Source organism: Rhipicephalus microplus, chromosome 3, assembly GCF_043290135.1.
Source record: "Rhipicephalus microplus isolate Deutch F79 chromosome 3, USDA_Rmic, whole genome shotgun sequence".
Classification (NCBI taxonomy): domain Eukaryota; kingdom Metazoa; phylum Arthropoda; class Arachnida; order Ixodida; family Ixodidae; genus Rhipicephalus; species Rhipicephalus microplus.
The window spans coordinates 21,845,429-21,858,854 of record NC_134702.1 but is presented as its reverse complement, the minus strand read 5'-3'; the positions used below and the strand labels follow the sequence as shown (position 1 = coordinate 21,858,854).

At 43.0% G+C, this 13,426-nt stretch overlaps 1 protein-coding gene across 11 annotated transcripts in view; it reads left to right on the top strand.

Moving 5' to 3' along the window:
• Positions 1-404: 404 nt before the first annotated feature.
• The window catches only part of LOC119180680 (uncharacterized), a 35,175-nt gene continuing 22,153 nt past the window's right edge, over positions 405-13,426 (top strand). The window contains exons 1-6 of one of the 11 annotated variants that reach the window (XR_005111087.2): positions 405-684; positions 1,385-1,442; positions 2,915-2,974; positions 5,729-5,786; positions 10,389-10,546; positions 10,653-12,120. Coding sequence is in view for 6 of the 11 variants with exons in the window: in XM_037431821.2 (XP_037287718.2) it covers positions 6,071-9,064 (2,994 nt within the window). In the remaining 5 variants the exon portion in view is untranslated. Of the gene's footprint in view, positions 685-1,384; positions 1,448-2,914; positions 2,975-5,728; positions 5,787-6,005; positions 9,717-10,388; positions 10,547-10,652; positions 12,121-13,426 lie in introns of those variants that run through there. The other 10 variants (XR_012894205.1, XR_012894204.1, XR_005111090.2 and 7 more) reach the window with 10 other exon arrangements.

The following is a 13,426-nucleotide window of genomic DNA, read 5'->3' as shown; positions in this document are numbered from 1 at the left end:
TAGGACACCTGCCATGCTCTACCCAAGTCGAGCGCTGGATAGCGCTGGGCTAGAGTGGGCGTACTAGAATGAATTCTAGGCCCTGTAGGCGTACACTGCAAGGCATCCCGTCCTCCATGTTGCAAGGTCACACTGCGCAAACACCAGCGCGAAGGTGGCAATAAAAAAAAAAAAAAAAGCTGAGCAGTGCAAAAAGCTAGTGTATGAAACTCTATGTCTCTGTCGATCTGCTTGCTTCATGTCTAAGCAAGGAATTTCTTCAGATATTGACAATATTCTGTAAATCTAAGAAATTTTCTCTAGAGTTGGCAGCGTGCAGCTCGTGCTGAAGTCGGCCTTAGCTTGGTTTATCGCCGCTAGAGGACAGCAGCTACATTACCACTTCAATAGTTAGGTAAGTTGGCTTGTCTAAAGAATATCTTCTATAGCTCGTTTTCTTTATGGTTTCATGCTCTTTCATCGAATTCTGGCGCAAATGCGGCTGCGGTGTTTTAAATCTTTTCTCGCACGCTTTACCGAAATTGCGCGCGCTTATTTTTGGTAAACGCTCGGCCACGAAGACAGAGGAGCCCGTTAAGAGTCTCTGATTTACTCCTTTCCCTTGATCGGTTGAAAAACCGCGCTCCCCGGCATCTCAAAGGCGCATCAGGAGCACGAAGTGAGAACGTCCACTAAGGTTGAAAGGTTTGGAAACCCAGTTGTCCGAAATTGTGTTTATTGTAAAACATATTCGTGTAAAAGCTGCGCGCGTTTTGTAATATATGTTAGCCGTTGAAAACGGTAGAAATAAGGTTTGGCGGGTTACGTCGATGGCTTACTGTTTGCTGCCGCTACAACACGAGTGTATCAATCGTAAAATGGCTTTTTTTTTTTTCAAGTAAAACAAGCGCAGCCTTCTCGTCGATGTTGAAAAGAATGACAATCTACAGCAGTCATCATAGTAATTTATACCCTGTTCGCGGAGTCATTTCAAAATTGCCTTTCGTGAGCCTGAAAACATCGTGGTGCTTGTGACAAAGTTGATAGGGTCGTCCTACAGCGTTGATTACTTATCAAATTGTTAAAAAAACCAGTCTGTTGGCTACGAGCGTCGTGCTGTTGTACCTTGGTGATTTCTGGCGTTCGCATAGTTGCAATCTCGCGCTCGATGTCGGTTCTTCGAGTGACAAAGGAAACAAGTGTCGTATGTCTGCGTCCTCATAGAGTTGTCCACAATTCTTGTGTATGCACATTTAGTATTGCCGTTTGGAGCTTGTGTTAACAACACGCATATTCATTTTGTGGATTTCGAGTAAAGTTAATCTTTTTGTGCGCAGACAATGCACAGGAACGTGCTGAAGTTTATTGCTATGAAAATTTTGTACTTATTTTCTGTCATTCACAGTTTTCAAGTCAAGGTGGTATATACACTGCCCTGTAAACCCCAAGTGCCTGTAGTTCAGGTAAGGTCTGTGTCTACTTCATAGTGTAACAATTTTTGGTGCCATGAGTACTTTGTTGACTCGTGATAACAACATGAAGCTGCAGGTGTAACACATGTTACAATAATTTCAGTTAAAGCTAAAGTTTGGGCTATCTGGTTTTGACTAAAGAACATAATGTAGAGGAACAAAACGAACAGTGATAGATGCACACAGGACGACTGCTAGACTTGAGCTCAAGGTCTTACTCTGGACACATGACATATAACAGTGACGTCTAACGCACTGATGAAGTATGCAGACTCTGTCCATAAAAAAGTGGGACTGGGTCTGGTAAAACAGAATTCATTAATCGAATCGGCACATATTATCCAAGTTCTTTCAAATAGTTTCTTTTGGTGTAGGTACACTGATGGCAATGAGATTACCATGCTACAAAGGCACCCAGAGGTTGACTGCCATCTCCTTTCAGAGAGCCTGTTAGATGGCAGGAACACCGTTGAAGCACTGACCTTTCATCTTGTCTTGAGATTTCGAAACAAGAAAGAATGTGCCGGGATTACATGAGGCTGTACCAAAAATGCATCAGCCCTGATGTGAGCTGGCCGAACTACTTCCCGTTCCAAAAGCTCAAAAGAAGCCAGAAACGTAACCATTTAGACAGTGTTCCCTCTTTCTAATGGGCTATCAGAGTCTGAGCTAGGTCATGGCGGCCGATTTTTGAGGCTTTGCAGCATGGAAATCGTAATGGAATTGATTTATTATTGCCCAAGATAAGTGTTTTGATGAACTTAAATTCATATGTCCTTCCTCATTGTACGCAACAGAAAGCATTGAGGGTGGAGACATGCACCTCCAGGTTGAAACTGTTAAGAATAAAGCCTCAAACTAGGAGTGCTGTGGCAGACAGCGCACTGTTTTACTGCCCACTTATCGTATTTTAAGTACAGAGTACGTGATGGGCCCAGGCTGTTGTTTTGGCATAACATAGGGAAACTGCATATAAAAACAGAAAAAAAGGAACCAAGCAAGAAATAAAAGAAGAGAGCAAGAAGAAGAAATAGGGAAAGAAACTGAAATAAAGGAATAAAGAAAAGACAGAAGTTAGATCAGAGAATAAAAGGAAAACTAAAGAGAAACAATGATGGCTGCCCAACTATGAACTTCCTTCATACTTGGCACCACTGTTGCAAAGCTGCCCTTATTTTTCGTTGGCTCCCAGCAGCAACCTGCAAAAGCTGCAACCTGTGCGAATTTCTAGTGCCTGCTGTGTTGGCGTCTCATTCATAGATTGTCTGGTAAAAGGTTACTTGTAATTTGGTGACTAAATAGGGTGAAGTGAATCTGATCCGAATTCGATAATGTGGTTGAAGTGTGCCTTCTGCTCTTGAGGCATGTCCTAGAGGCATTATTTGGAAATGGGCAGCGTGGCACAAAGTAACTGTGAGTGTGTTCAGGCAGGCCAAATACAGCTGCCAAATGTCCATCTGCAGGGGATGTGCCTCGCTCCGGATGCTGTCATGCCAACTGCTTGGAAATATTGATACATAAAGGTGATTTCCACAGTCTTTGTCTTTTTGCCCTCTGACTTGTGCTCTTCTTGCTATTTGATACAGTAAAATTCAACAAAATATTACATAACCTAGACGATAAGTCTATTACGGCAATTACTGACCTATGAACAAATATTGGGCATCTGGGACACTACCGCCAAGTTGGAAACACGCTCGAGTAATATTTATTCCCAAGCTGGGCAAGACATCGAGTTGGGAAAATCTTCGGCCTATTTTCCTTACATTATGTTTAGGGAATGTAATGGAACATGCAATTCTACGACGACTAACAGCTTATGCAGAGTCGAGGGACCTGCTACATCCCACGATGGTGGGATTCCGCCAGCAATTATCCACACAGGATATAATGCTACAACTTCACAATGATATATTAAATCCTAGACACACAGCAGCTACCAGGAACACCCTGTGTCTGGATATCACTCAAGCATTTGATAGTGTGTCCCATGCTGCTGTACTTGACAACTTGGCCTAAATGAACGTCGGCAATCGCACTTACAATTATATCAGAACTTTTATGCACGAACGCACGGCTGAACTAACCATTGGCGACCTAAAAAGCGACAAAATCACCCTTGGAACACGGGGCACTCCACAAGGAGCCGTGTTATCACCATTCCTGTTTAACATTACGATGCGTGGCCTGCCCGTTCTCTTGAATCAGATTCCACACATTAGGCACTCGCTGTATGCTGATGATATCACCATATGGACCTGCACAGGCTCAGATGAGCAAATCTGACCCGTTGCAAACAGCCGCCGACAATGTACTGGAGTAAGTAAAGAAAGTGGGCCTTAGTTGTTCTCCCAACAAATCCGAGCTCTTAGTAATCAGAACCAAAAACAAGAAGGATGATTCCTACAGTGGAGCACGCTCCGCAATCGATATCACAGTAAATGGGAACGTTGTCCCCACTGTTCGCACAATCAGGGTTTCAGGAATGCTCATCCAGCATAACACTCATAACACAGAAGCTATCAACAAGTTACAGGCACCCGTTCAGCAAAGACTAGGCTTCTAAGGAAAGTGGCAACGAAAAATCGGGGAATGAAGGAATCCGACCTATGCAAGTTAATCAACGCTTTTGTAATCAGTCGAGTCACCTACTCGTTCCCCTACTACCAACTCAGAAAGAATGATCTAGAAAAACTAAACTACCTAATTAGACAAACATATAAACGTGCCCTAGGAGTTCTCAGATACGCAAGCACGGAAAAACTACTGCCCCTTGGTATCCATAACACAGTGGAGGAACTAATAGAAGGGCATTTGACGGCCCAAGAAGAAAGGCTCTCACGAACCAAAGCAGGCTTGCACATACGCAACCGTCTCAGACGACGCACTAGTTGCATGCTCAACAACAAGGTTTTCCTGCCAGCGGCAACTTGTGCAGATATTATAATTAAACCCCTGCCCAAAAATATGCTGGCAGGAATACATGACGAGAGACGAAAGGCAAGAGCAGAAAACCTCGCAAAACAATTTCAGGATCGCCCAAACGTTTTGTATGTTGACGCCGCTCGACAAGCGAGAGACCGTTACACCATATGCGCGGTGACCGGCAGTGGGGAACTTATCTCTGCAGCCACCATAAAAACGGCCTCAGCATTAGAAGCAGAATAAGCCGCCATCACGCTAGTCACCTCAATTCCGGCTACCGATTCCATCCTGATTCGAAAAGAGTGCTCATGAATTTTACGATGGGCTGAAAGCGGCATACATTATGAAAAACAAGAAACGAGACAATAAAATGCAACTTATATGGGTGCCCGCTCACGCGGGGAATCCAGGGAATGAGGCGGCCCACCGCCGCGTAGCCCAAGGTTTAATCAACCGGGACGTGGACCCCTCCACCCTGGACTTACCGCAGGAAGGGATCACCACGTATAACGAAATTATAGCGTATTACCCAGATAACCGCAAGACATACGCGGCCCCGCAGGCAGATATGTCAAGGGAACAGGCCACGATCTGGAGGCAAATCTGAACAGATTCTTTGCCCAGCCCTCATCGGCTGTCTAAAATTTATTTAGAAGAAATTACACCAAACTGCCGACATTGCAGCTGCCCGAAAGCTACCCGAAATCACATTCTTTGGGAATGCGAGGGTAAGCCCCCACCAAGAACAATACTGCCAGCTTCCCCCTCGAGGCGTGGGAGTCGCTCCTGTCGTCAGCCGACTACCGTCTTCAGGCAGAAGTGGTTAACTGGGCCGAAACGGTCGGGGCAAGCTTTTGGCCACCACCCTTCGAACACGAAGCAATCATTTCTAGCATGCAAAACAATAAGCAATCGATACATGAGTAGCAGTAGTAGCCATGAGCAAGGTGAGGGTACAAATCTCTGCAAAACTACGAATTACAACAACTATAAAGACAAAATGTACAATGATGCAATCACGTTATCAATGTACAGAGCCTGCGTACGAATTACAAGAGGACAAAAGAAAAGAAAAAGAACAACAATTTTCAGAAAAACTCCTCAGCGTGTATCTTTGCTTCTACCATATCTAAGAACACATTCAAAGATGAAGTGTTCGTAACAAAAGGGCTAAGTTGGTTCCAATTTCTTATGGTTTGCGGGAAATTGCCATGACACTGTTTCTAAATGTAAGCACACACCCTTTTAAAGCATACGAATCTTTTCATTGAGCTTTGCTTTGAAAGTGTGTCCACAAGAGTGAGGGCAGCTTGTAGTGTGGCATGCTCATGTCCTGCTTTTCATGTTTACAGACAAGAAAAGCAACATTTCAAAGTGGTCTGCTTGCTCGGTTTGAACTGGAGAACTAAGGTAATTGGATCATTGAAATAATAATATGGTGAGAGCGCTGTAACAATATTTTTCTTTAAATCCTTTGCTTAAATCTTTGTGCTTGGGAGACTTTTATTTTTGGAGGAACCTGGACATGGCACATGCATCTTTTTTTACATTGTCAAATTCAGATCACTTTTATTTTGTGTTTCCTGTGCCTCTAACTTTCATGCATTGTGGTCTCCAACTTGTTTCTAGGCTCTGGAACTGCGCTGGTTTCTTGGAGACCCACTCGTCCCTTTCAGAACGGGAGCAGGCAACAAATGTATTTTTGTAGTCTTTGTGCCTACTCCACATGCGGCAAGGCTCATCTAGCAATTCATGCCTACCATGAGCATCGTGATGTACAGCCCGTACCATGGCATTCAAAAGATAGCATTTTGTCGCAGCCTTCCCAATCGGAGACAAAATATTTGGTCAGACCGAAGGAGTACATATGTGGACTTTGTAAACAACAGTGCCATTTTAGATGCCTCACTACTGTAATGTTCCGTGAACACCTTGAGGAGCACCATTGTGGCTCTGTGGCATATGATTGCCATCTGTGTTTGACTAGAGCTAGCTCCCCGGGTGTTCTGTTAGAGCACTACAGGTGTGATCATGCCTATTTTAACGTGCACTGCCTGTACTGTGACTTCGGTAAAGAAGATGACTGGGTCGTCATGCGGCACATCATGGAAAAGCACCCAGACAAGCCATTTAGGCTGCTGCTTAGAAACGGAGACTCAGCTGCTGTCATCCAAGAGCTGCGGAAGTTGGTTGAAGAATACCTGTCTAGAGACCCTGTGCCACAGCCATTCCTGTCTGGGTCATCGCAGGTTGAACCATGCACTCGATCAATGCAGCAGACTCCAGACACCAGCAGGAAGAGCAACAACAAGCTGACAAGTTCAGACCAACTTTGTACAATAGAGTTGGTGCCCTTCAAAACAACAGAAAACATACTTCTCAATAACAGTGAAAATGAACAGCGAACTGGTGAGGTGGCTCTAAAAAGTATTCATGTAGAACCTAGGCATCCAGCTGTGCCCGTGCCACAGTCATTAACATGCACATCATTTCAACTTGAAGCATGTTCATATGAAGCCGCAGAACCGAGATCGGAAGCCATCGGGGATGCAACATCGCAAGAAAAAAATGCAGAATACGGTAATACAGGTTGCAAAATCAGTAAAAACCTGGACAGTATTCAATCAAATGTGGGAAAAGCTGAAAGTACAGAAAGTGAACTTTCATCATTGTTTGGACATACACAATGCAAAACAGCGCCTGAAAGTGAGGAAGTAATATCCACTCTTCAGTGCAACGTTGAAATGGAGGTGGGACGTGCAGAGAGTGCCGAATGTGAAAGGGAGCCTGAAAATGACCAAAGGACACCCACTATTAAAAGCACTGTTGAAATGGATACACCATATTCGCATGTACAAAATAAAGCAACACCTTATAATGACAGTTTGACAGCCACGTTCAAGGACACATCTTTTCCTGGTAGACAGCAATTCTATTGCAACATACAAAACTGCACCACAGAATTCAATGATGTGTTTGACTTTATGAACCATCTTACTGATAGTCATCCCCCTCAGTCATTCCTTCACTGCCCGAAGTGTGGCATCGTTATTTCTCCTGTAGATCTTCTTGGACACATTGTTGAGAGGCACAGTGGGGTCATATTTTGTCCTTATGATGACTGCTCATTTGGAAGCCAAAATCAGTGGGACGTTGATGAACACATTATTCAAGCCCATCAAATCTACCAGGCGGAGCGGGCAAAAGCTGACGAAGCTGTAGCAGCTACAGAAGCTGCACTTTGTTCTTCAGCTATTTCACCCTCTGCAAGTTACGATGAAGAGGGTAGCAAAGATGGTGTTGATATTGCCAATGTCTTGTGCTATGAAAATGATGAGGCTGATAAGCAGTGTGAAGAAGGTCAAACAGAAACTGCACAAGACCTCACTGCAAGATATCTTTGTGGCACTTGTCTTACACAGTGGGACACAACACTTTCCTATCTTCATCACATGACTACTGTACACTCCGTTGCATTCTTCTGTGGACATTGCTTGAAATCGTACAAGAAGTCAAGGAGTCTGCTTGTGCATGCTGGTTATTATCATCTTGGGCAGCCATTTTCGGTGTGGAAATTCGAGGATGGAAAAATAGTTGAAGTTGGCAAGCTTGTTGCACCATCATGGGTTCATGAAGCTCAGTGTTATCTCAAGCTGACCTGTCGTGCAAGGCTTCAAGCAAACGGTAAAACCATGATAAAAAATCTCAAAACTGCAATCGATTATGTGACCTCTGCTGTTCTCTCCAATGAAGTGGAGCAGCAACAACGAAACACAACATCCTCTATAACAGATGACCTAAGTACATCTACAACTCCAGAGACTCGCATACGGTGTACAGAACCTATGGTAGACAACTTGCATACAAGAGTCACTGGTAGCCACTCTTTTCAAGGCAAGGCATTGCGTGAACCTCCGTCAGCATTGGACAGTCTTGGTGACAATGACATTGATCGATCCTTGGAGGATTCCATCCATTCAGGAGTTCTGTCTTGTGTGCCAAATGACTTTGACGTCATGTCCTCTATAGCACAGCTTTTAAAATGCTTACCAACAAAAACACCCTTTCGCACGAAGCCTCAGCGGAGCGTGAATGGTAAAGTTCACATGAACATACTGTCGTCAGTGTACATTGATGCTTCCTCTTGCAAAAAAGTTAATGGAAAGATTGTAGTTGAGGAAGAAGTTCTCCAGAATTTGGCTAGTCTGAACACCACGCATGTACACAAGAAAAATGTTGGCAAAGGCCCTGATTCTTTTCTACTTGGAGCACATGCACGGTCGCATGTGTGCTCTGTTTGCCTGATCTCCTTTGGTACTTTTGAAGATCTCTGCAAGCACTTTGCAGAAATGCACGAGAACTCTTTCAGGAACATTGACAGTGCCAGCACTTTAGTAAGTTTGCAAGGTGACTGGAAACTGCAAGGATTTACATCTATTTCCAACACCATCAGAAATGTCAAGTTTAGTTCCAGTGGTGATGCACAGATCGAGCGCTCAAACAGGAAGATAGCATTGCATTTCAAGCAGATGAAATCAAGGTATTTTAAAGCCTCAGCCATCACTGACAACATCTTCATCCGAGTAGATGGTGCACGAGTGCCATATAGCCAGTTCGCAAGTGTTACAAATTTGAACCCTGTTGTTCAATTGGTCAAACTGCCAGTCATGAAACAAGAGCCACCATGAACTGCTTTGTCATGCATGTAATTTAACAATTTAGACTCATTTTCTGTTGTTGTTTGTGAAGTGTTGGTGCACCAATCATTTTATTATGATGCAAGAATTGTTCTAAGCAGATTTTATCTTGAGAGCTTTGTAGGTTGATGCACGCATGTTCTATTTATATGTCATAGTCATATGGATATTACCTTTCACGGAAAACAGGATTTTAAGCAAAGTTCTGTTGATATTATTTGTTTGCATTTGCTTTGTTTTTCAAGTGCAAAGCTTTGTTGTGTTACATTAGAACAGATGTTTTTATTAATTTATGCATTTGTAACTGAATAAATTGCTACAGCTTTCTATAAATGATGCTTCAATATTATAGCTCAAGCATAGACTTTTGACGACCACAAGTTATCCTCAGAAATTCAACCAGTTTTAACATCTGCAGTTTTACATCAGAAAAGTCCTTTTTTGTACAATGGTTCTGCATATGCATGGCAAATGTGACATATGCTTTATTGCTTTGTGTGCATAGTTATGCAGATGTGTGCATGGTTAGATGGAACACTTAGTAGGCATGCACTTGTGTATGCTTATGGATTCTGTTTTTCATTGTGTGCTACCAAGGTGGTGTGAAATGAATAAACAGCGCAAATAACAGGACAGGGGCAGACTAAGTGCTGTTGTCACAGTTCTGTTTATGCTGTTGCTCATTTACTATAGGCTGTACTAGCTGGCCCAGATAAGCACTCCAATGCAGTTGTGAAATAACCTAAGCCTTATTCCCTTTGTTATACTCATGTTTCTGTACAATGCAGTCCACAACCCATTGTGCTATGAGAGACCCTGGCTTTTGTGGGCTGAAATTTTCCCCTGAACCTGCTCTGGGCAGCTGCATGGGTGCAGTGCTTCTTATCTACCATGGTGCACAACACTTGTGCAACGTCTAGCAGAGATGTCCAGATTCGGTCACCTAGCTCTGTAGACACTTTAGGTCTCCTATTGTCAGAAAAACAGGCCTGCCAAGGGATGCGAGAAAAATATGCAGGGTTTCAGTCATATTTAAATTGTAGAATGTCGCCTTACTTTTATATCAGTATCTAGAGAGGCAGAAAGTCAATATAGAATTGGGTTCCAACACTCAGGTTCCCTTGGCATTGCCTGTTTAATCGCAAAAGAATTTTATGTAGTCATATTATTTGATTGTTGTGCGATTCCCTCATTTCATGTGTGACATATTTAGAACATATGTGTCCGAGTTGTCCAATATCGCTGTTTTGATACTGATATTTCAACATGGGGTGTCGCTGGAGGCAACATTTCGACAATCGGTCTTGTCTTCAAGGCTTGCAACACCCACGAAGCAAACAAGTCTGATGAAATACTTCATGTCATTAAGTGGATAACCACGGGCATGTGTGGTATCGTGAACAAATGTGGCTCCTCCATCTTGTGTGGATCAGCAAGTTTAGCAAAGAAGATGCAAGGACTCTCGCTTTGCAAGTAAGCATGGATCTGGAAATTTATTCATAACACTTTTGCATTCTTGTATGTGATGAGCGAGCATATAGACAAGCATGAACTCACGAGCACCTTTTTTCTTATGCAGAATTGGGGAGGACACTGAAGATGGCTGCAACTTTATAAATATTACAAAAGCTAAATGCTGACATTCCAACGCAACTGTGCCATGGCAGAGATTTGTAAGATGTATTTTTTTCACTTATCTAGGGGTATGACAGAGGCCTAACAGCATTTGGAGTTTAAAGGAGTTTTTGATGCAACATATAACATTGAATTGCCACTGCAAGACTTTTCCAAGTAACCATCAAATGGCTTCACCGAAGGAGCTTATTGCCTCCGGAATCGACCTCTCAGAAAATTTTGAGGTACATAAAATACAAGCACCGTTAAAGTTTTATCGCACAATGTAATTCATTTCTCTCATCTCTTGTGATGAGTGTGCTGAAAGCCAAGTTGGGAGGGATTGCACAAGGAAAAGTAGTTACATTGACCTATGTTGTGCATCATGAGTTTGCGCACTTTTTCTTTTCTCCGAAAGTGCAATTAATCAGATCAGATCGTGCATTGGAGCACGTGGTGGCCTCTTGTATTGGGCACAGTATATATGCGCTCCATGACGCCCAAATAGGCCAACGACTGAATTTTGGCGTGAATATTGGTATGTGTTGTCATTTGAGTATATGGCATCATTTGTAGAGAGAAGAGGGAGCGATTTTAGCTGACTGTAAGGAATAATTTTATATTCCAGGCTGCATGCTGGGCTATGTTTGGCTCATGTGCTCATGGAAGCCTCATCTACTGATGGAGAGCACTTTCTGTGTGGAAGCTTCTTAGGTTTTTCTGTTGGAGTATCTCTATTGAAAATTATGAAGAGAAAAAATGTGATTTTATCAGTGCCAAATACGAGAATTAAATTTGCTTTGAAAGTTCTTACTGTTAATTGCGAATTTTAGTGTGATCTCAATTTTCTTTAAAATACTGTGAAATGTGTAAACAGCTGTGAGAAATTCAGAAGTAAATTTTTAGCTGAAATTCCAGAAACATGTGATGTGCACAGTGTCATCACTCTACATAATTATTTGTGTCCTTCTAAAATATTCTTGAAAATAATTTTATTAAAGCTGTTAAACCTGGTTTGAACAATCCATGTTGTAAAAATGTATAATTTCCACAGCAATAATATTGCTCTCTCTGTGTATAGTACTTATGTCATCTTGCATATTAACTCTAATCCTGATGAAAGTAAACTAGGCAGTCTATAGTCATTCAACTCTGCAGTCAGCAAGCATCGTGCTAGCTTGCTACATTCCGGTGGTAACATAGCTTTGAGTCTTTTTTTTAACAAAGTGTTGTGATCTTCAAATAATTGTGCTTTGTGGTGTATTTTTTTTGTGTATGAATGTTTTGTGGCAATGTCTGAGTAGTCTCTTATATTGTAATTAGCTGTTGTGGAACTTATTAGATCTCTCACCTGGAACAATTAGTTCTCTCATCTCATCAGTACTTTCATCCAGATGTCTCTCAATTATAAATGGCATGTACCTTCATGCGAATCGCTGTTTGCAAATCATTAATCATGTACGTGGCCTTGGTCTGTGTGAGGGCTTGTTCCATAGCCGCTTCCTCTGCCGCTTCGGCATGTGCCGTGTTCACAGTGAGGCTCGTGATGTATTTGCCGCAATGGTTGGTAACTATCGCCACGAAACTCTTTATGTTAGTATAACGCGCGGCATCAAGAAAAACCGCTTCAGTGTTGTTTGAGTAGCTTTGGCTAATGTGTTGTGCCCTGGCTTTACGCCGTCTCGTAAGGTGTTGGGGGTGCATGTTGCAAGGCAATGGGGGCACATATACTTGCTCACGTACCAGTCTTGGAATTTCTACCGTGATGCCGTGCTGCATATGGTATGTTACACTGAGTTTTTCGAGCAGGTGTCGGCCCGGGCGGGTCTTGGATAGACACTTGAGCTGGGAAACTTGTTGCGCCTCCACGAGTTTTTCGGGACTGTTATGTAACGCAAGTTCTAGGAGTTTGCTGGTGCTAACTGCGGGCGCCAGTCCTGACGCGAACTTGTACGTCTTGCATATCAGGGCTTTAGCTTGTCTTTTTCTGCTATTGTCCATTTGTGAAACGGTGCGGTGTACTTTAGTTGTGAAATGACAAAGGTTTGTACGAGTCGTATGACGCTGCCTTCGCACATGCCCGCATATTTGTTCGTAATGCGTCAAATGAGTTGCATCGTGCTGGTGGCTTTTGCCATTACCTTCCACAGTGCTTCACCATTGCCTCCGTTCTGGTCAATCATCATCTTCAGTACCCGGATCTTGTTTATCATTGAGATTGGTGAGCCATTTAGTGCTGTTAATTTGGTTTCTTGTTTTTTCTAAAGGGACGTAGTCTTTGGGCGAGTGTTCCTTTTTGACCAGTCTATATAGGAGTAATTCAGATTTTTCGGTAGAGCAGGTGAGTCCTGTGCCTATGAGGTAGTGTTCCATGCATTGTAGGTCCACCTTTAAGCGACCCTCGATATCTCCGTCACTGCCAGTTGTCGTCCCGATCGTAATATCATCCACGTATAGCATGTGGCACAGTCCATCAATTTTATGTAATCGTTCGGTAACCCCAGCAGGACGAGCTTAAAGAGCATCGGCGAGATCACCGAGCCCTGCGGTGTGCCCAAGCTTCCAATATTGATTTCATTTGATTCTAGTTGTGCCGCTTACATGCGTGAGGTTCTTCCTGTGAGAAAGTCTCAGATGTAGTTGTACACTCGTATTTCGAGATTCAGTCTATTTGTCACACAATGGCGTCATGGCAAACATTATCGAAAGCCTTCTTCAAGTCCATGCCGACGATGGCTC